The sequence below is a fragment of the Mesoplodon bidens genome (assembly GCF_964165515.1).
Source record: "Mesoplodon bidens genome assembly, chromosome: 7".
In the NCBI taxonomy this organism is placed as follows: domain Eukaryota; kingdom Metazoa; phylum Chordata; class Mammalia; order Artiodactyla; family Ziphiidae; genus Mesoplodon; species Mesoplodon bidens.
In genome coordinates, this window is record NC_138164.1 from 62812460 (window position 1) to 62835228 (window position 22769).

General features: G+C 41.3%; 1 protein-coding gene and 1 long non-coding RNA gene across 3 annotated transcripts; both read left to right on the forward strand.

The window, feature by feature from the left end:
- Window positions 1–110: 110 nt before the first annotated feature.
- Window positions 111–10186, forward strand: LOC308620200. 2 transcript variants are annotated; one of them, XR_014016296.1, is made up of 3 exons: window positions 111–176; window positions 3306–3414; window positions 7799–10186. It is a non-coding gene; the product is annotated as an uncharacterized lncRNA (long non-coding RNA). The 2 variants fall into 2 exon arrangements; XR_014016297.1 differs by lacking the exon at window positions 111–176 and adding an exon at window positions 1461–1704.
- On the forward strand, window positions 460–1260 carry GVQW3 (GVQW motif containing 3). Its single transcript, XM_081239588.1, has one exon. The coding sequence runs from the start codon at window positions 624–626 to the stop codon at window positions 1251–1253; it is 630 nt and encodes a 209-aa protein (XP_081095714.1). The 5' UTR covers window positions 460–623; the 3' UTR covers window positions 1254–1260.
- Window positions 10187–22769: the final 12583 nt, after the last annotated feature.

Below are 22769 nucleotides of genomic sequence, written 5' to 3' on the forward strand. Positions count from 1 at the left end.
AGGCGGGCACGCGCAAGGAAGCGCGCCTGCTCGGGTGTGGCGAGGCGGAGGCGGAGGCGGGGCCTGGCCCAGGCTGCCGCAGTGCGCCTGCGCACGGCCTACCCCGCGAGTGGAGGGAATGGCGCATGCGGGCGTGTCTCCCGGACTCTAGAGCCTCGGATCCCGGGGCAGCTCCGGTAGGTTTCGCGTGCGCGGGTTTCTGCAGGTCTGGGGCGAGCTTGCACGTTACATCACCGGTGCATCGCTTCTTGCTTGCTCAAATTAACACCACATAGGCTTTTATTGCGGAAATCGCCGTAGACTCTTAAGGGCCGCGGAACGGGACGGCCTTAGTAACTGGTTTGCACACCCCCAGGAGATCTCCGTGCCGCGGAGTTGGACGCAGACGTGGGTTCTAGGAGCTTTCATTTTCCCCAGCTTTGCAGCTACTCTTTGGCCCCGTTAGCTTCTAGATTGGAAGCCGAGGGGCTGAAACTCAGAAAAGCAATTACTCTTCCCTGATGAGGTTTCAGAGGAGCAAGAATAGCGACATGATTCCACCTGCAGCCCTATAGAGATTGGTCCCTCTGTCTTCCCCTCACACTCGTGGCATTTTAACGTTCCTGTGTTATTTGAGTGCCAAAATGAGTGACCGATATCTAGAACAAAGGATTAGTATCAAATTCTGCGTGAAATTGAACAAGTCTGCAAGTGAAACCCACCATCTTTTAAAAGAAGCTTATGGGGATGAAGTCATGTCAAGGGCCAGAGTTTTCGACTGGCACAAAAGGTTTAAAGAAGGGCGGGAAGACATTCGAGATGATGCCCGAAGTGGTCGTCCAGTCACCCACCGGACGGATGAAAATATCCAGAAGGTCAAGGACTTGGTTTGTTCGAATAGGCAGTTAACTGTGAGGATGATGGCTGAAGAGTTAAATTTAGATAAAGAAACCGTTAGGCTCATTCTGAAAGAAAACTTGAATATGAGGAAGGTATCTGCAAAAGTTATACCAGGTATTTTGAAGGATGCGCCTAAACCTCGAAAACTTGACTTTCGGTCTGATCATTCAAAGGAAACTAGGAAAAATAGCTCACGTGTGAGGGAAAAAGTAACAAGTTCTGAACCATGGAGTCACCTCCAGTGCGAAGCTGGTGGGGAAATGCCTCTGCCTGTATCCCATCCCAAAATCCGTCCTGCCAGCCAGCTGCTGCAGACTTCATCTTCAATGAGCCTTCCCAGCAGGGCGGCTCAGGATTGGTTCACACCGTGGTGAAAGGAATCTGGGGTAGCTGAACCCAAACTAGAAAGCTGCCTCAAGGTTAGGCACCTTCATTTGCCGCTCATCTATTTTCAGCTTCTTTACGACTCCTCTCTACATGTCATGGCCCTGCTACTTACTCTTTGCTGGACTCTTGGGCCATCTTCCTTGCTGTTCTCCACAACTTTGAAGAACTTCTGGCTGTTGACTTCTGGTACTTGCTTGTGCTTGACTTTTCTTTTTTTTTTTTTCCTTAACAAGTTTTTTCTTCACTGTCCAGACCTTAGCTTGTTGTGGCTGTCCTCTTCCTTTGTTCTCAGTATTCTGCCTCAGGGGATCATACGAATGAAAAGTGGGAGGAGGACCTCTTGGAGTCTCTCTCTCTGTGCCCAGGGAGGCATACTCTGCTGGGAGGACCCCAAAAGAAGGCCTACAGTTCCAGCCTGCTTCACAGTCAGGGCCTGAGGTATGGTGCAGAAGGCAGTGGCATACTGACATAGTGAGCAATGCTAAGGGCCGATCCCTCCCAAATGACTCAGTGGGAGCCCCTCAGAACTCAGGGGTTGGCCACCCATCCTGACCTTCTCACAGACCTACCCCTCACAGAAGTGCTGGGTTTGTTTCATTCTAGTCTTGTGCTTTGGAACCCCGCCCCCCCCCCCCTCATTTGGGCGTATCCCCTCTGATGGAGGAGGAGGATCTGGTCCTGGAAAATAGAAACCAGGGCACTAAGGTCCAGGCTGTGATATGTGAGGAGGAAGACAAGGTGACACTCTAGACCTTGAATTAAGGGAGTCTGCTGCCTACGTGCTGATTCCCACACAGCAGCCTGTTTTTAGTAACTAATATCAACCTTGTCGGGTGTTTTTTTTTGAGCACCTGCAGTGTTTAGAACACTGCTGAGCATTGACAGTGTGATATTATGAAATGAGATCACCAAGGGCTGGGTGGACTCCATGGATGAGGTAGTTCCTGGACTGGATCCGTAAGGAAGGATGGGACAAGGAGGCTAGGAAACGAGGGCATGCTTCCCTGGCGGGTGGAACAGCATGAGGCTCCAAACCTCCGTCAGTAGGAAAATGAGGGCACTATTGGCTGAAATAGCAAAGTCCAAAGAGGAAGATAATGGTGTTATACAGAAGATAAATAATTTGGGATGATTTGCTTCCTCTCTCTGCCCCCAACTCTATGCTAGTAGTTTATAAATTGCTTCCCCTGAGTCTGTGGATAGGTTTATATAATAGCCTACTTATTTGATTATCTGATTTTCTCATCAAACCCTCAAAAAAGCAGCCTTTCCTAGTTTAGACTCCTTTATCTCTTTCTGGCTCTCTGCCAGGATTTATGGAATGGAACTTTTCCCAGTTGGGTTCCAAGTAATACCACATAGATGGGAAACATCTCAGAATGCCTGGTGGAGGAGTGTGTGTGTGTGTGTGTGTGTGTGTTGGGTGGGGGGAATGGTTAGTAACAGCATTTCACAGGATTGGCCAATGTCTATGTTTTAACCCAAGGATTTTTACATTCCTATTATTTAACTGGTAAGTTAGTAAACAGTATTGGTTGATAGTAGAGGCCCAACATTTATTCAACACAGCTGTTTTTAGTTCTTTTCACTATCATCTTCAAAAAATTACAAGTTTCCCACTAATACCTGTCAGCTTTGAGGCACTCTGAAACTTAGACCTTATCTCACAAATAAAAGATATTGTTCAGGAAAGCTCTCAAACCAAGCAACAGCTCACAGACATCTGCCTACTTAGCAATTTCTAGACATTTCATCTCAGAATCATTACATCTTCCTACATCAGATAAGGCCCTGGGCTTCCCATAAGGCCTTTGCAACAGGAACACTGCACTTCTGGAAGAAAGCCGCCACAGCTGGCAACTTGGTGACTAAACCAATATTAATCCTTGCTCAGCCCAGGGGGTAATTGTTGCAGAATTGTAAGCCCCTATGCCCAGGCCAGGTTCCCACAACAGTACCTACAGGCATATTTCCAATCTGTGATAATACAGAGGTCCTGAGAGAACTTATTTCTGGATTTATTCCTGTTCTGTAAACAGGGCTGGAGTGACCCTGCCAAAGGTGCTGGACCAAGACCATGTTGGAGAGTAGGGTACTGGAAGCCATGTTGTCCCAGACAGGGTTTGGACGCAAAGCAACCAGAAGCAGGTAATCAGGAGGGTGGATTCAAATTGTTACAAGTAGCTGTAATGAAAAGGACTTAACTTATTACCTTAGATCATGTCCTGGGCGGTAGTCAGGTTGAACTGCACTACCTGAACCCATTGCCCTTTTGCAAGGCTTCTCAGAAAATATTCAATAAGATGATAATAAACCCTAGGTAGCCTCAAGTTTGGAGAGAAGTAAAAATATTCATGCAGAGCAAACCATTCACACATGGCTGCTCAGAATCTCTACACACCAGTTTAGAGCATAATCTCAAAAGAGTGTCCTCAGACAAGAGAATTCTCATGTAACAGTACACCTTATGTATCCACCCGCCAAATCTGTTTTATTTCTGACATGAATTTTGCCCGGCCTGCACCTTGCTGCCTAGGCCTCTTGAGCTTTTTGATCCTATAATCTCAGGGTTCCACCCATCATGCCCTAGGCCCTTGTCCTTGACTTTTCTCAGATATCACTCAGTTTATTCTCCAGTTTGCTCTTGCTCTTCTGTTTCCCTGGGCTTTGTTTTCTGGTTCTGGACCACACCCTCCAATAGCTGCTTTTGGCCACTTTGGTATGCTTGAATTCCCCTTTTGGTCATGGTTTTCCACTCAACTGCAACTTTTCTCTCTTCTGATTTTTAGATCCCTCTTCCAGCTCCCCACTTCAGCCCTATAGTCTTTTGTGGGTTTTTTTGTTTGTTTGTTTTTTGGGGGTTTTTTTTGGCAGTGCCACACAGCTTGTGGGATCTTAGTTCCCCAACTAGGGACTGAACCCAGGCCTTCAGCAGTGAGAGCACAGAGCCCTAACCACTGGACCGCCAGGGAATTCCCAGCCCTATAGTCTTGAGTAAAGAAATTGCTCCATCCCTGGCCCCAGATTGCCTTCATATATAAGAGGCACACTGGGAAGGAACAAAAAAGCTCCCTCTCACCCTTAGCCACCAGGGGTTCCACTCCCCAGAGGCAACCAGTATTACCAGTTTCTTGAGGCAATTTGGTTACCTCTAGTACTCAGGAGTTATGAAAGTTTTTCAGAGATATAATGTGCAAATCGCACTCTCCCAGCAACTGTATTTTCCCTGGCAGGAGAAGCTCCATCTAACCATAAGAGATGAAGCCTGGCTCTCTGTAGGATGTCAGGAAGAGAGCTGGCCATCTGCAAACCTTGACCATAATTCTCAAGCTAAACACACAGTCAAGGAATCTCTCTGGGTTTCAGGCTGACCTTCCCCTTCCCCATTCTGGTTCAACATCCACATGGAATGTTATACCCTACAGCTGGAAGTCTGGGAGGAGTAAGCACTTTCCAGGGCAGATCATTTCATCATTGAGTTTATCCAGTCTGTTCTCCACCCATCATCCCACCTTCCACCTGTCCCACTGGTAATGATCAAAAACAGAAAGAATAAAATATTCACCAATCTTTGATTTCGAAAAACGTGGGTAGTTCTGCAGTCTTCTGAATTCTGCCCCTGGCTCTGAGTTCTCATTGAAATGTTATTGTTTGGGAAGAATGTGTACCTGGGGCCTGCTTTCCAGAGTCTTCCTTTCAGATCCATTTCTTAGAGTTCAGACTTTGGAGGTGCCCAGATAAATCTGGATGCTAAATGACTTGAGGGTATCTAGTACAAGAGTGGGCTACTATTGGGGGCTGTCACTGTATCACATGTACTGATCAGCCAGTTTGCCATTTACACACCTCATTGCCAGCAAGTCTCACTAGGCTCCTTGCGATTGGTCACCAGGGTCCTATGTGGCTCAATAAGAGTCTTCTTTGCTGCTGGGATTGTATATGTAACCCTGCGTTCTCTAACTCCTTCTTAGTTGGATCAGACCCCTCAGATTCTGCCAGGCTTTTACATCCTATTTGAGGCAACACTCATATTTATCTTCTCTAGTCTCTGTCTTATCAGATCCTTGCAAATACTGTCCCAGTTGCATCACCCTTCTCCCAGTATTAATATCCAGAAACAAAAAATCTGTAGTGGGAAACTTTAGTACTTCTTAGGCCCCACTTGGATTTAGTGAAGAGGTCAACAAACTTCTTCTGTAAAGGAAATATCTTAGGCTGTGTGGGTCATACAGTGGCTATTTCTCAACATTTTAATGCAAAACCAGACATAGCTAATATGGAAACAGGTGAGCATGGCTGTGTCCTAATAAGACTTCATTTATGGATACGGGGATTTAAATTTCATATAGTTTTCACATGTCACAAAATATTTTTTTCAAACCACTGAGAATATTTAAAAAATTCTTAGCTTGCAGTTCATAGAAAACCAGATGGTGGGCCAGATTTGGTCCATGGACCATAGTTTGTTGACCCCTGGTCTAATGTATATAAAATGTGTATATAAAAATGACAGATGATTGATCCATCAGTAACATTGTTAATGCCAAACTGATCTGGCAATGTATGACAATTTACTACTATAGAAATTGTGGAATATTGAAGGTAGTCTTTATGGTGTCAGGAACGTGAACTAGAGCTGAATGATTGACTGTATTACCTTGACCATATTCTGAATCACAAAATAAGTTTTGTGCTGTTCTCGGCTAAAAATTATAATACACAAACTACTACCTATATTTTGCCCTTGTAATATTTCCAAAAAAAATTGGCAATACAGAAAATGGTGCCAAGTTACAACCAGTGATAGCAGAATGAACTGAAGGTAATTCCAAAATTGCCTTGACCATGAACAGCATTTGAATAAGTTTGTTATCACCTATGAAAGTGACTACTATGGAGGTGACAAAACTCATTGAATTATATTTTTTTGCATGCTTGTAAAAAAATTATATATATATATATATTGGCAACTGGTACCAAGCTATGTTCTTTTAGATATGTTTACTTGTTTTTCTCCTAAAGAGTGCCATATTGTGTCACCTTCATTTAAACTGATTTTCCAAAGTTGAAATAGAATCTCAGGATTGAATAGACCTTTGCAAGGGTGTTTAATCCAACCAGTCATGTTTCCTTTGAATCCAGGAGTGGCTAAATCCTACAGCTGCGGAAAAACTGCATCTGAAAGGAGATTCTGTGTTAACTCAGCAAATTTTTATCGAGTGGCTCTATGTGCCAGGCACTGTCCTATGTGCTGGGGTACAGCAACAGACAAAGCAGACACAAGCCTTAGATTTGACAGTCTGAAATCTAATTATATTGCTGTTCACTCTTGCAAAACTTCTGTTCCATGTGCTCACACTAACTCATTGTTAATTGCATACCTGGAAAAAGGTATGACCTTTGCCACAGGCCTCTCTGCTGTGGTCATGATGCCTCTCCAGCTGCATTAATAATTTAAGGACTATATGTTCCACTTAAATTTTATTATCCTTTAGACCAATCTATATTGGTAGAAAAACACGCTGGCAATGTTGGAAGTGTAAATTGGCAACAGCTTTCTGAAAAGCAATTTGGCAGTATCTATCAGGAGCTTTAAAAATGTTTATAACTTCTGATCCTCTAATTTTACTTCTGGGAATCTGTCCTAAAGAAATAGTCTGGGGCTTCCCTGGTGGCGCAGTGGTTGAGAGTCTGCCTGCCGATGCAGGGGACACGAGTTCGTGTCCCGGTCCGGGAAGATCCCACATGCCGCGGAGCTGCTGGGCCCGTGAGCCATGGCCGCTGAGCCTGTGCGTCCGGAGCCTGTGCTCCGCAACGGGAGAGGCCACAACAGTGAGAGGCCGGCGTACTTCAAAAAAAAAAAAAAAAAAAAAAGTCTGAAATGTGGGCAAAGTTTATGCTTTAACAATCCAGAAGTCCAACAGTAGAAAATTGGTTAAGTAAATTACACTATGATGATACAATAGACTATTATGCAGTCATTATAATTAATGTTTGTGAAGTGTTAAAACAGCATGGCAAAATACTTATAAGTGAAAAGAGTGACATACAAAATTATATACATAAATCCAAAAATATTTTTCTAAAATATTAATACTTTTATTATCAGAATAAAACAATAGCACCAAAAGTTGGCAATGGAGAGAATGGGGCCAAACCATTAGTTTGGTCCAGGAATAATTAACTGGCTGGGTCCCCATGGAGACTGTGTGATGCTATTGTATTGGTAGCAGGAGTGGGACAGAAGGGAAAGGGGCCTTCCCCAAACGAGAAGGGGATCAGAATCCCTACAAAAATCCCAAGTGATATGAGAAGACACCACAAATGGCATGTTCCTGTTATGTGGTCCTAGGGAGGTAAAGGAGCACATATGGATCAAGTATATTCTGACAAATGGAAAGGATTTGAAGTTCTCTCCTGGGTAAAATTAACCTTATTCTTGCATTCTCTCACAAAATGAATATTCTTGAGATGGATTTTATTACAGCTGATTCTTTGAAGAATCCTTGAGCTTCTCATATAATTTCTTTAGGATAGGAATGGCTTTCGATGTGCAGAGTCTACCTCTTCCCGTGCTGGGACACTCAACACAGATGTACATGGGAGTATTTGATATTCCACACTGAGAATACCACATGAATATCAATAGTCATCTTAATGATGTAACTTAGGAAACTCGAAGGTTTGCAAATGTTTTTGTTGGTGTCCAGATTTACTGTGCTTTTATTTATATCTGAAGAGTAATTATTCACAGGATTTTCAGGTATGAAATGATGTAGATAATTCCTGTCTATCCATAGATGAAATTGTTGTTCGGTTGGGAAAATGTGTCTTTCATTGTTATTTTAGCAAAATGTTTACCATTAAAATGCCAAATATATCTCCTCTGTGAAATTTCAGATTTTCAAATGAGTACCCAAAGTAAATACATGTTTTATAGGCATCTAGGTTACAGATTTGTCAAGCTGGAAGAGTTCTTCAAGGTCTAAGTCTCTTGGTCTATAGAAAGAACAAAAGAGTGAGACTGGGGTTTGTCCTGCTCCTTAACAAGCCATGGGACTTTGGGCCGTTCATTTGCACCACTGGAGCACTTCAGGTTACTCATCCATAAAAGGAGAATAATAAAACCTGTCTTATGGAGATGTTCACTTTGTTCATTCAACAAATATTTATTGATTGTTTATATGTATCTGACCCTGTTGTAGACACTGAGGATACAGCAGTGAACAAGACACAAAAAAATGTTCCTTCTTATGAGCTTACATTTAAGTGGGGTAGACAGAAAAGAAATAAGATAAATGAGTGAAAATATAGTATGTTAGATAGTGATTGTTAGATGTGAGGCTTACATTAAAATAATATATATGGGGTGCCCAGCACAATATCTGGCATGTAGTAAGTACTCAATAGAGAGTAATTTCCTTTGCTTCTTCAGTCTTCCGAACAGTTCCTGAATTAGTCTACAGCATGGTAGTAATCAGCGAAAGGCCTGACCCATTGCCTTCTACCTCTTTCGAGTTAATACGGCCCAAACCTATTTTGCTTAAGAAGACAAAAGAATGCTTACAGATGTGTTTTGTACTTCCTGTATGGCAGATTAATCAAGGTGGTGCCTAAACACTGTTGATAAATGACCTTTTCTGAAGCCAGTTGGCAGGGGTCCTTGCTTGGAGCTAGATGGCATTTGTCCACAAAGACAAATGCATTGTTTCTTTGCTGTTTAAGCAAAATGGACTAGGAAACTGTACTGGCTGTTTCTCTTAAAGAAAAGATGTGTGACCTTTGTTCTGTTCCAAACATCAGAGAACTGGACAAAATTTACATTATTTATGGGAAGCCAGGGCATTAACTAAAAGCCTGGAAAAAGAGGGTTAATACTTGTGGTTTCTATATATTTTTGCCCATTGTAGAAAATTTGGGAAGTTCAGAAATGTTTAAAGAAGCAGCCAAAAGTTCACCCCTAGGATTCAGTTATTTCACCAGACCCATCTCTCTGCCTCAGCTTGCTCCTTCAAAAACATCCAGTGAATAGTCATTTACTGAATTCCTTCTTTAGGCCTGGGCCTGTACTAGGCACAGAGGGTATAGCCTTTGCCCTTAGGCAGTACCGGCCTGGTGGGGGTAGGGAAAGGGCCAGAGGTGGAGAGACCACTGAGAATGGGCTCCTACCTTAGACTGTCAGTCTCTCCCAGAGGACAGCTCTAAGGAACAAGCTTTTGTAAAGAATTTGGAACAAAAGTTGTTATCATCACAGTTAGGGTGATTGTGGGAATGAGAAAGTGGAGTATAAAGAGGCAAAACACACAAAGCATTGGTAACTGGCCTGCTGGCCTTGCCATCCCCAGCTCCTCTTAAGTAAAAGGGCCCTCAGGTCTGTCCTGCAGTATCACCTTTCAGAAGAAACTAGACATTAGGCTGTGGGCCAGTACCCCTGTATCTTGCTTTAAGAATCTAATAAGTGAAAATTCAGAGTTACAACCCAGATTAGATGAGGAAATTGGCCCAGGGAGATTGAGTGAATTTTCTCGAATCACACATCTAGTTGGCTGCAGAGCCAGGATAATAATGAAGGACCTTGAATTCCTCTCAGTCCAGTGAGGTTTTTTCCATTACTCCATGGGTAATAATTTCCTTTACTAAACTGTACATTCTTAAGATAACTTTAAAATAATGGTCACCCTTGCATTTGATAAATATGATTTACCAACAACGGATTTACATGCAGTTTGGGGGGAACATATTTATGACAGAGAAGGGGGTGCAAAGGTTTTTCCAAGTTTTCCTGGGGTGTCCAGGCCCCCTGGTCCTTCTCCCAGACTGTGTATTCACAAGTAAATGTTGGCATTCTGTCACTCATTTTTTCCAGATGTTCTTCCCATGTAGTGTGTTACGTTTCGTGTTTGTAATATTTCTCATATATACGTTTTTAAGAATCTGGGCACAGGGGTGGGATAGGGAGGGTGGGAGGGAGACGCAAAAGGGAGGGGATATGGAAACATATGTATATGTATAACTGATTAAATTTGTTATAAAGCAAAAAATTTTTTAAAAAATAAATAAATAAAAAACTTTAATCAAAAAAAAAAAAAGAATCTGGGCACATAACTCCCAATAAAGTTCTCAACTGTCTCTTCTATGCTCTCAACTCTCCAGGTGTGTTTATATTTATGACACAGTGTCTGACGGCATGAACTCTTATCACATCGTTAGGGCTTATATTCCTAAACCCTAGACTTGCATTTCTAGATGTTCTGCAAATTCTTTACACTTCACTTTTAAATGCCGCTATGCTATGCCATGACATTTCCAGAGTAACATATATTTCAAACAGGAAAACAGAGGAAGCCCAAAGAAAAGGGAAGCAGGCTTCAAATATAACTACAAAAAGAAAAAAAAAATCATTAAAAAATAGTGGAACACATAAGATGGGGAGGAGTATAAATTCTAGTTTCACGTCCCCTGAGAACAGAATGTCCTGCAGACCCACCTTAGGAACTGGCAGTTTCCACTACCAGCAAAGTGGCCCAATCTTGGCATCACACTTCCTTTGACTCTCACCTGCAGTCAAGTCCAGGTCATTCCCCCAACATGTCTTAGCGTCACCTACTGCAACCAGACAGGGTGGTCACCCACCTCTCATGTCACTGTCCTGAAGTCCATCCTCTGTGCTGCTGCACACATGCTATTTAGTTGGGAGTTTGCTGAAAACCGGAGGCTTTTTGATGCCAGCTTTTTGAGCCTGCTCAAGTCACACCCGCTGTCTCGAATCCATCCTTGGTGCCATCCACCTAGAAAACTCCTACTCGGCACTCAAGCCTCAGCCTTACCATTGCTATTCTCTACCCCTCACTTCTTGGCAAAGCCGTCCCCACAGTGTACAATGCCCATTCTTAAGTGAAGGAAACCCTAACACTTAATTGAACTTAATTGTCTGCAGAATGTTTTTCCTCCCCTACCAACCCATGAACTCGAAAGCCAAGACCACATCTGATTTCTCTGTATTGCCTGCATCCAGAATAAAGCTTCCCTGGAGCTGTTCAATAAATGTTTGATAGATGAATGAAAGAAAAGTCTTATGGAAATTGCTTCTTTAAATTTCTGATTAAACTCACCATTTTAACCATTTTAAAGTGTACATTTCAGTGGCATTTAGCACATTCACAGTGTTGTGCAGTCATCACAGCTATCTACTTCCAGAACACTCCAAAAGGAAACGTTGTATCCATTGAATAGTCACTCCCCATTCACCCCCTTTCCCCTAGCCCCTGGCAACCACTAATCAACTTCCTGTCTCTGGATTGGCCTATTCTGGACATTTCAAATAAATGGAATCATGCAATATGTGACCTCTGTGTCTGGCTTTTTTCACTTAGCATAATGTTTTCAAGATTCATCCATGTTGTAGCGTGCATCAGGACTTCATTACATTTTAGGGCTGAGTAACAGGCTGTTGTATTGATATACCACTTCTTGCTTATCTGTTGACGTTTAAATGTCTGATGGATATTTAGGTTGTTTCCACCTTTTGACTCTTATAAATGGTGCTGCTATGAACATGTGTGTACAAGTTTTTGTTTAAGCACCTGTTTTTTAGGTTTTTTCCTAATAAATTTATTTATTTATTTTTAACTGCCTTGGGTCTTCGTTGCTACATGCGGGCTTTCTCTAGTTGCAACAAGTGGGGGCTACTCTTCATTGCGGTGCGCGGGATTCTCATTGCCGTGGCTTCTCTTGTTGTGGAGCATGGGCTCTAGGTGCGCGGGCTCAGTAGTTGTGGCGCGTGGGCTTAGTTGCTCCGCAACATGTGGGATCTTCCTGGACCAGGGCTTGAACCCGTGTCCCCTGCATCGGCAGGTGGATTCATAACCACTGCGCCACCAGAGAAGTCCCTAAACATCTGTTTTTAATTTTCTTGAGTACATATCTAGGAATAGAATTGCTGGGTAATATGGCATTATATGTTTAACTTATTGAGGAACCACTAGACTGTTTTCCACAACTGCACCATTTTACATTCCCACCAACAATGTACGAGGTGAGGGATTCAATTTTTCCACATTCTCTCCAACACATTTCATTTCTTACTATATCCATTCTAATGAGTGTGAAGTGGTATCTTGTGGTTTTGATTCACATGTCCCTAATAACTAATGATGCTGAGCATCTTTTCATGTATTTTTTGGCCCTTGTGTGTATCTTCTTTGGAGAAATGTCAGTTCAAGTCTTTTGCCCATTCTGTTTGGGTCATTTGTCTTTTTAAATTTATTTATTTTATTTATTTTTGTCTGCGTCGGTTCTTTGTTGCTGTGCGTAGGCTTTCTCTAGTTGCGGCGAGCGGGGCTACTCTTCGATGCAGTGCACAGTCTTCTCATTGTGGTGGCTTCTCTTGTTGCAGAGCACAGACTCTAAGCACGCCGGCTTCAGTAGTTGTGGCATGTGGGCTCAGTAGTTGTGGCTCATGGGCTCTAGAGCACAGGCTCAGTAGTTGTGGCGCACGGGCTTAGTTGCTCCGTGGCATGTGGGATCTTCCCGGACCAGGGCTCAAACCCATGTCCCCTGCATTAGCAGGCAGATTCTTAACCACTGCACCACCGGGGAAGTCCCGGGTCATTTGTCTTTTTGTTGCTGAGTTGTAAGAGTTCTTTATATATTCTGGATACTAAACCCTGATCAGATACATCTTTGCAAATATTTTCTGCCATTTTGTGGATTGTATTTTTACTTTTTCTTTAAAAAAAAAAACTTTTTAATTTTATTTTTTGGCTAAGCTGCACGGCTTGTGGGATCTTAGTTCCCCAACCAGGGATCAAACCAGTGCTCCCTGCAGTGGAAGTGCAGAGTCCTAACGACTGGACTGCCAGGGAATTCCCATGGATTGTTTTCTTACTTTCTTGATAGTGTCCTTTGATGCACAAAAGTTTTTTATTTTGATGAAGTCTAATTTATCTATTTTTTCCCTTGGTTGCTTGTGCTAAGAAACCATTGTCAAAAACAAAGTCATGGAGATTTTCCCCTATGTTTTCTCCCAAGAGTTTTATAGTTTTAGCTCTTATATTTAGATCTTCGATCCGTTTTGAGTTCGTTGGTGTGTATAATGTGAGGTAAGTGCCCACCTTCATTCTTTTGCATGTGGATAGCCAGCTCTCCTTGCACCATTTGTTGAAGACTATTCTTTTCCCATTTTCACATTTGTTTTTGAAAGATATTTTCAAATTATAAGTTAACAATTCTTTTTTTTTCTTTTGTGTATCTTAAAGATTTTGCTTCACTATCTTCTGGGTTACATTGTTTTTGATGAAAAGTCTGCTGTAATTCTTATTTTTGTTCCCTTGCATGTACTATTTCCTTTCATGCTGCTCTTAAGACTTTTTCTTTATCACTGACTTTAGCAATTTTATTAAGATATGACCTGGTATAGTTTTCTTCATGTTTCTTTTGCTTGGGGTTCACTGGGATTCTTGAAATTGTGGTCCTAAAGTTTTCATCATTTTTGGAAAATTTATGGCTGTTATTTCTTCAAAAGAATTTTTTTGCCTCTACTTCCTTCAGGGTCTTCAATTACATGTATGCTAGCCCACTTGAAGTTGTTCCTTAACTCAATGATGCTCTATTCAGTTTTTTTGGTCTTTTTTTCCTCTTGTTGTGTCTTTTTTTTTAATTAATTAATTAGTTAATTATCTTTGGCTGTGTTGGGTCTTCATTGCTGCTTCCGACTTTCTCTAGTTTCAGCAAGTGAAAGCTACTCTTCATTGCGGTGCGTGGGCTTCTCATTGCGGTGGCTTCTCGTTGCGGAGCATGGGCTCTAGGCAAGTGGGCTTCAGTAGTTGTGGCATGAGGGCTCTAGAGCGCAGGCTCAGTAGTTGTGGCCTACAGGCTCAGTTGCTCTGCGGTATGTGGGATCTTCCTGGACCAGGGATGGAACCCGAGTCACCTGCATTGGCAGGCAGATTCTTAACCACTGCTCCACCAGGGAAGTCCATCTTGTTCTGTCTTTTTATGTAGTTTTTATTGCTGTGTCTCCAAATTACTAATCCTTTCTTCTGAAATATCTAATCTATTTTTATCCCATTTTATGTATTTTTTATCTCAAACATTGTAGTTTCTATCCCTAGAACTTTGATTTGGGTTTTTTTAAGTAGCTTTTCAATTTTGGAATAATTTTAGATTCATAGAAAATTTTCAAAGTATTCCATATGCCTCTCATCCAGTTTCAGTTTCTTCTAATGTTATTTTCTTACATTACCATAGTACACTTATTAAAACTGATATCAACACTGGTACATTAATAGTAACTAAACTTCACATTTTATTCAGATTTCAACAGTTTTCCATTAATGTCTTTTTTTCTGTTGCAGGAACCAGTTAAAGATATCACATTTCACTTAGTTGTTATGTCGCCTGTTCTCTTCTGACCCATTACAGTTTCTAACTCTTTTCTTGTTTTTAATGACTTTGAAAGTTTTGAAGAGTACTGGTCATGTATTTTATAGAATATCCTTAATTTGGGTTTGTCTGATGTTTTCCTCATGATTCAACTGGGGTTATGGGTTTGGGGAAAGAATAACATAGCGGTGAAGTGTCCTTATTACATCAAATTAGAGGGCACATGATATCCACACAACATCATTGGTGATGTTATCTTTAAACACTTGGTTAAGGTAGTTTTGCTAGATTTTCCTACTGCAAAGTTACTATTCTTCCCTTTCCATACTCTGTTCTTTAGAAGCAAATCACTAAGTTTAGGCCACACTCAAGGAGAGGGGAGTGATTAAGTTCTACCTCCTATGAAGGGGAGTATCTGCATATATTATTCAGAATTCTCCTATATGGAATAGTTGTCTTTTCTCCCCAATTTATTTGTTAATATCAGTTTGGACTTATGTATATTTATTTAATATTTTGGATTATAATCCAATACTATGTTATTTATTTTATTGGTCAAATTGTTCCAGCTTTGGCCATTGAATGCCCTTTCAGGTTGATTTCTGTGTCTCTTTGACATGCTCCATCCTTTCGTTTTCTGAACACTTCCTTACTTTCTACAATTACATTATACTCTAGGATCATCTTGCATTTACCCTGTTCCAGATCTGCAATCAACCATTTCTCTAAAGAACGCTGGTTCCTTTTATTGGAGAATGGTATTTAGAAACTAGGACATGGACACTGGCTGTGTTTGTTACTACTGGAAGTTGGATCTTTTTTTTTTTCAAATTTTTGGCCATGCCATGTGGTATGCAGGATCTTAGTTCCCCAACCAGGGATAGAACCCATGCCCCCTACAGTGGAAGCACAGAGCCTTAACCACTGGACTGCCAGGGAAGTCCCTGGGTCTTTTTTATATTGCCCATGTCTCTATTTAACATGCTCACTCTTTTCTCTAGCTTCTTGATCATGTGGAATATGGTTACAACTATTTTAATGTCCTTATCTGTCTTTCTGTGGATGAGATGAAGTGAGGTGAATGAAGTTGACATTGTGATGTATCGTTAGGCTACTGTTGACCTTCTGATGTATTGATGAGGATCATTTGCTCCAGGTGATACTGCATTTGTTACTACTGGGATTTGGGTCTTTTTTTATATCATCCATGTCTCTATTAACAAGCTCACTCTTTTCTCTAGCTTCTTGATCATGTGGAATATAGTTATAACTATTTTAATGTCCTTATCTATCCATTCTACCTATCTTGGTCAGTTTAAATTGACTGATTTTTTCCCCTCTCATCATGGTTCCTTCTATATGGGCCCTCTGGCTTTTTGGAAAGAGCTTTTAAGCTTTGTTAGTTGGGACTAGAGTACTAAATTAGCCTAGGGCTAATTTTGCCCCACTATTGTGGCAAAGCCGATCTGATGCCTTGTGAAATATGCCTTGCCACTCTGAATGCTGGGAACAGGAACTGGACCTGTGTGATCTCCAAGAATTGTTCCTTCTAATTCTTTTGGATGGTTCTTTTTCTGGCTTCAGGTAGTTTCCTCACATGCATGCTGAAGACTCAAGGGGGACCCTCAGCAGATAGCCACAGCTTCCTTTCTGTGCACCTCTCTTCCCTTAGGCATTCTTCCCTGTGAACTCACCACCTTGGCCAGCCCAGACTCCTCACTCCATCTCCTGAACTCAGGGAAACTACTGGGCTCTGCCTCGGTTTACTCTCTTGGTACCATGGCCTGGAAATCCTCTCCAGGAGGTAAGCAGGGACAATCATAGGGCTTACTTCACTTATTTCCTGTCTCTTAGGAATCACTATCTTTAGTTGCCTGATATCCAATGTCTTAAAAACTGTTGTTCCATATATTTTGTCCAGAGGTAAGTCCAAACCCTATTACTACATCTGGGCCAGAAGCAACAGTATAAGCATAGAAAATTAATAGAGCTAGGGGTTATGATTAGAACACAGGCATGCATATCATAAAACTTAGAGGTAATATCATATAGTGGTTAAGAGTATGGACTCTGGAAAAAAGACTGCCTGGATTCAAATTCTAGCTTTCCATCTTACGAGCTATAAACCCTTGGCCAGTTATGTAATCTTTCTGGGCCTCAATTTCCTCATCTTTAAATGGGGATCATAATGGTCCTATCTCATTGGAATGAAATGAGGGTTAAATAGATTAACATGTAAAGCATTTGGAAGAGTGCTTGGTTCAGAGCAAGCATTCAATAAATATTGGCTATTACTATTCTGAATACAGTAGTCTCCCCCTCTTACTCACAGGGGATACATTCCAAGACCCCCACTGGATGCTTGAAACCATGGATAATACTAAACCCTATATGTACTGTTTACCTATACATACGTACTTATGATAAAGTTCAATAAATTAGGCACAGTAAGAAATTAACAACAATAACAAAATAGAACAATTATAATGATATAGTATAATAAAAATTATGTGCATGTGGTCTCTCTCAAAATATCCTGTTGTACTGTACCCACCCCACTTCTTGTGATGATGTGAGATGATAAAACCTCTATGTGATGAGATGAAGTGAGGTGAATGAAGTTGACATTGTGATGTATTGTTAGGCTACTGTTGACTTTCTGATGTTTTGACGAGGATCATCTGCTCCAGGTGATACTGAATTATTGAGATGATCATTGAGATCTTGACAATGTTGATGGTTGGATGTCAGGAGTGGATGACATTAATGGTTGGGGATCCTGGGTGGAACAGAGCAGGTGGCACAAGATTTCATCAAGTTACTCAGAATAGTGTGCAATTTAAAACTTATGAGTTGTTGGGCTTCCCTGGTGGCGGAGTGGTTAAGAATCCGCCTGCCAATGCAGGGGACACGGGTTCAAGCCGTGGTCCGGGATGATCCCACTTGCTGCAGAGCAACTAAATCCGTGCGCCACAACTACTGAGCCTCTGCCCTAGAGCCCACGAGCCACAACTACTGAGCCCGCATCCTGCAACTACTGCAGCCCGCGTGCCTGGAGCCTGAGCTCCACAGCAAGAGAAGCCACTGCAATGAGAAGCCTGCGCACTGCAACGAAAAGTAGCCCCTGCTTGCCACAACTAGAGAAAGCCTGCATGCAGCAACAAAGACCCAACCCAGACATAAATAAATAAATAAATAAATATTAAATTATTTTTTAAAAAACATACGAATTGTTTATTTCTAGAATTTTCCATTGAATATTTTCTGACCATAGTTGACCACAGGTATCTAAAACTGTAGAAAGCAAAAGTGGGAGGGGACTATGTACTTGTTAAAAGTAGCCAGCAAATTTGGCTGTGAGTTCTCTAGTGACCCTAGCAAAGTGGAAATATTGGTTACATGATTTAGTGTCCATAAAATATATACGAACTCTTGTATAAGTGAAGTACAGATTTCAGAATGTTTCCTCCCAATATTTCCTCATAAAGAGGATACTGTGTGTGCCTGGAATAATATACCAGCCAGAGGGAGTTTCCCAGGATTTTGTCTTTGCCATCCCTCCAAATAGCTGATAGCGTCACACTAGAGCTCAGTTCAGTAAAAGTGACTCCACTGGGACTGAAATATTGTAGTACCTTTGGTCTGGCTTAAACCAACGATAAAATGTATAGTGTCAACATAAAACTACTGAACCACATGTCATTTGGGCAGTTCTCCATAAATATAGGGCGGTCAATTAGGAACCAATTACAATGGTTCAGGCAAGACAACTATAGCCTGAGCCAAAGAACTAACTCCAGGATGAAAATGTACTGGCAGGGAGCAAGACCACTGCACAGTGAGAATCCACAAGGCTTGGCAATTTACTCAGTGTATAGCTACAGGGAGGAGGAACTTTCAAGGCCCAGGAATGGATGTATGGAAAGATGGAAAGAAAAAATGATCTTTGCGTTGTTCAAATTTTCTATAGCTTTACAAATAGTTTGTCTTCTTCCTCTATCAGCTACTGAGGAAGATGTGTCAAAATCTCCCACTATGTGGATTTGTCCATTCTCCTTTTAATTCTGTCTTATATATTTGGAGGCAATGTTTCCAGTTGGTACAAATATGTGCTGCTCATTATATCTTCCTGATGAACTGTCTCTTTTATCATTAAAGCATTTGACTCTATCCCTAATAATGCTTTTTGGCCTAAAATCTATTACTGTTGCATTATTTCATTTTGTATTTGCCTAATATATTTTCCCCATCCTTTTAACATTTCTGTGTCATTATCTTTTGAATGCATTCTTGTAACCAACATACAGCTGGATTTTTAAAAATCCAATCTGAGAATCTTTGTCTTTTCTTAAGCATGTTTACATTTCTTTTTCTTATGACATATTGTGGATATTTTCCCCCTTTGTTTTGTCCTTTGCCACGTGTTTTATTTGCTTTATTCTCTTACCCTGCCCTCTTTTATTTTGGTTGTTTTCTTTACTCCCTTTTTTGCCTCACTAGTGGTTTGGAAGTTATACATTCTAATTATATTCCTTCAGTGGGTGTTCTTATGTTATCAGTGTGCATACTCAACCTAACGTTAAGTTAATCACTATCTTTAGCACACTGTGAAAATTTCAGGAACTTTTAGAATTCTTTAATTCTGTTCTCCACCCCCTCTTTCTTCCACTTAATTTGGTTTTTAGTATTTTAGTTCCAACTGACTTAACCACTCACCCCCCTCCATTAGATGTTTTAACAGCCAGAATTTATTTATATTTACAAACATGCATACCAATTTCTCTGCCTACCTTTCTTTAGTCCTTTCTTTTTATTGAAATATAATTTGTGTCCAATAAAATTCATCATTTTAAAGACACAATTCAATAGTTTTTAGCATATTCAAAAAATTGTGCAACCATCACCACTATCTAATTTTAGAACATTTTCATCATCCCCAAAAGAAATCTCCCCATTCCTTCTATCCCTAGCCCCTGGCAACCATTAATCTACTTTCTGTCTCTATGGATTTACCTATTCTGGGTATTTCATATAAATGGAATCATGTAATATATGGCTTTTTGTGTCTGGCTTCTTTCACTTAGCACAATGTTTTCAATGTTCATCCATGTTGGAACATGTATCAGTCCTTCATTCCTTCTTATGCCTGAATAATATTCAGTTTTATGGATAAACCATATTTTATTTATCTATTCATTAGTTGGTGGACATTTGAGTTAGTTCCACTTTTTTTCTTTTTTTTATAGCGGTACGCGGGCCTCTCACCGTTGTGGCCTCTCCCACTGTGGAGCACAGGCTCCGGACGCGCAGGCTCAGCAGCCATGGCTCACGGGCCCAGCCGCTCCGTGGCATGTGGGATCCTCCCGAACCGGGGCACGAACCTGTGTCCTCTGCATCGGCAGGCGGACTCTCAACCACTGCGCCACCAGGGAAGCCCGAGTTAGTTCCACTTTTTGGTATTATACATAAGGCTGCTACGTACATTTGTGTACAAGTATTTTTGTGGACATATGTTTTCAGTTCTCTTGGATATATACCTAGCAGTGTAAACCATTATTTCTTATATTCAGTGGTGTGCTGATAGATGTTTAACAACCAGTTCTCATGTAGTAGGAGTAAGGGAGCCCTGACTTGTAGCATTTGTTGAGCCCTGAGGTGCAAATACTCAAGTTACCAATGTGACATCACTGGAATATAGAGAAGGAAAAAAATGCACAGCAGCACACCATTCTATAATATTTCTACCATATGGAAGTAGGAGATAATAACCTCAAGTACATAGATAATAGAAAAATTGTAGTAAAATAATTAAGAATGATGCATTGTGAGGATTTTTTACCTTTATTTTTAAAGTAATTCATTTAATTGCAAGTTTGTATAATTTAATTTTTAGCAATGACTGTTTTACAACCAGTTCTCAAAATTCCTTAAAATTTAACAGTCGCTCTTTGGGCTGATAAGAGCTGACTCTAGCACCTCACTTACATCCCCCTCCTTACATCTAACTTATTTTTCTAGATTGAATTTTCTTCTTCTTTTTTAAAAATTAATTAATTAATTAATTTAAAAAATTTTTTGGCTGAGTTGGGTCTTCACTGCTGTGCACGGACTTTCTCTGATTGTGGTGAGCAGGGGCTACTCTTCGTTGCGGTGCGATTGTGGTGGCTTCTCTTGTTACGGAGCACGGGCTCTAAGCGTGTGGGCTTCAGTAGTTGTGGCACACAGGCTCAGTAGTTGTGGCTCACGGGCTCTAGAGCACAGGCTCAGTAGTTGTGGCGCACGGGCTTAGTTGCTCCATGGCATGTGGGATCTTCCTGGATCAGGGCTCGAACCCGTGTCCCCTGCATTGGCAGGTGTATTCTTAACAACTGCGCCACCAGGGAAGTCCCCACAGTCTCTTTTATTTATTTGTTTGTTTGTTTTTTGTTTGTTTATTTATAGTTGAATAGAAAAGAGGTTTAATTTAATTTTTTATATCTTTATTGGAGTATAATTGCTTTATGATGTTGTGTTAGTTTCTGCTGTATAACAAAGTGAATCAGCTGTATGTATACATATATCCACATATCCCCTCCCTCTTGACACTCCCTCCCACCCACAGTCTCTTTTAAATGGTTCTATTTTAACCCTTCTTCTCTCTAGTTTGTTGTGTTGGTTGACTCTCCATTTTGCGCATTTCTTTCCTCATGTGGTTTGATACTTTTCAGGAGCAGTTTCATCAGGGATTATTTTTTCTAGTGGATTCTGCAAGCCCTGGATTGGTAAACATTCCTGCAGAGCTATTTTGAATTCACTTCAGCCTAAACCTAAGAATTTTAGTAGGTCTTACTTCAGCCCTAACCTAAGAATTTTAAGGTCTGGACCAATTTTTCTGTTAATTTATCTCACTAGCTGTCTGCACAGACAGGTAGAGTAAATTTAAACCTCCATATGCATTTGGCACTGATTGGGATTTCTGTTTCTCTTGAGTGCCATTTCTTCCCTTTCTAAGGCCTCTTCAGACATCAAGGTTCCTTGAACTTCTCTAACCTCGGGGTAGAGTTTTTCCAGTCTCCTTTTCATGGAAGGGGACAGAGCTTCCAATGTCAGGGTTGTATGCAAGGGGCTCCGTTCCAGCTTTCTCATCTGTCCAGGACTGGAGCCCCATCTCCTACTCCTTAGTGTTTGGTGGAACCCTGGCCTGCAGATCTCAGGATCTATAGCTAAGTGTGAAATCCCTGTGGCAGCTAAGGCACATCACCTATGACCTGTTCTGGCTTTGAGTTTTTCATTTCTTTTTCATTTTTGATATCTGGGGATTTCTCTTTATATTTTTCAAATTTGGCAATAAAAATATAACATCTGTTATAGTTCATCCAGCATCTCTACGTGTCTGTAGCAGGGGGTGAGATGGGAAACCCATCTATATTAGGATAGTTGATCATGTTTCTGGAAGTTCCCAGATCAGAAGGAATCATTCTGTGAGAAAGACATTTATTGTCTTCATTTTTTAGATAAGAAAATGGAAACTCAGAATCGTTGTCCAAATTGCCAAAGCCATAAAACTTTAAATGGGGAAATGGGTTTTGTGTCCAGTCTGTTTGCAAAATCCCATGCAAGGTATCTAGGCATCTTAAAGTTGACTTGGTACCTCTGGCTTCTCTCCATTATTAGCCTTTATGGATAATTCACCCCTGGCATTTTGCTGAAGCAAATACTCTGGAAAAGATTCTTCCTGCTTCTTAGCTAAGGCTGTTTTGAAGAGAAGGGGAGGGAGTAAAACGTAGGTCGTGGAAGCTGGGCTGTCCTGATCCTGAGAGCCCCTGGCTCTCAGAAGCATTTGCCTGGGAGGAAGTGAAAGCCAACAGACATTTCTGCCCCATCCAGAAGCACCCCCAAGCTCACTCGTGCAGTGGGCAGTGAAGGGGACAAACCAAGGGCCTTGCACATTGTCTTTGGTTTGCCTCTGGAAGAAGGAAGAAGCCCAAGTGATGGCAGAGACTGGCACATTCTGAGGCTTTTCACTTTGCTCCTTAGACTAGAGCACCTCTTGCCCTGTGCATTCTGCACAGAGCCTGGCCCTGAGTAGGTGCCCTACAAAGGTGATGTGGATCAATGACTCTAACTGAGGAAAAAGAAGC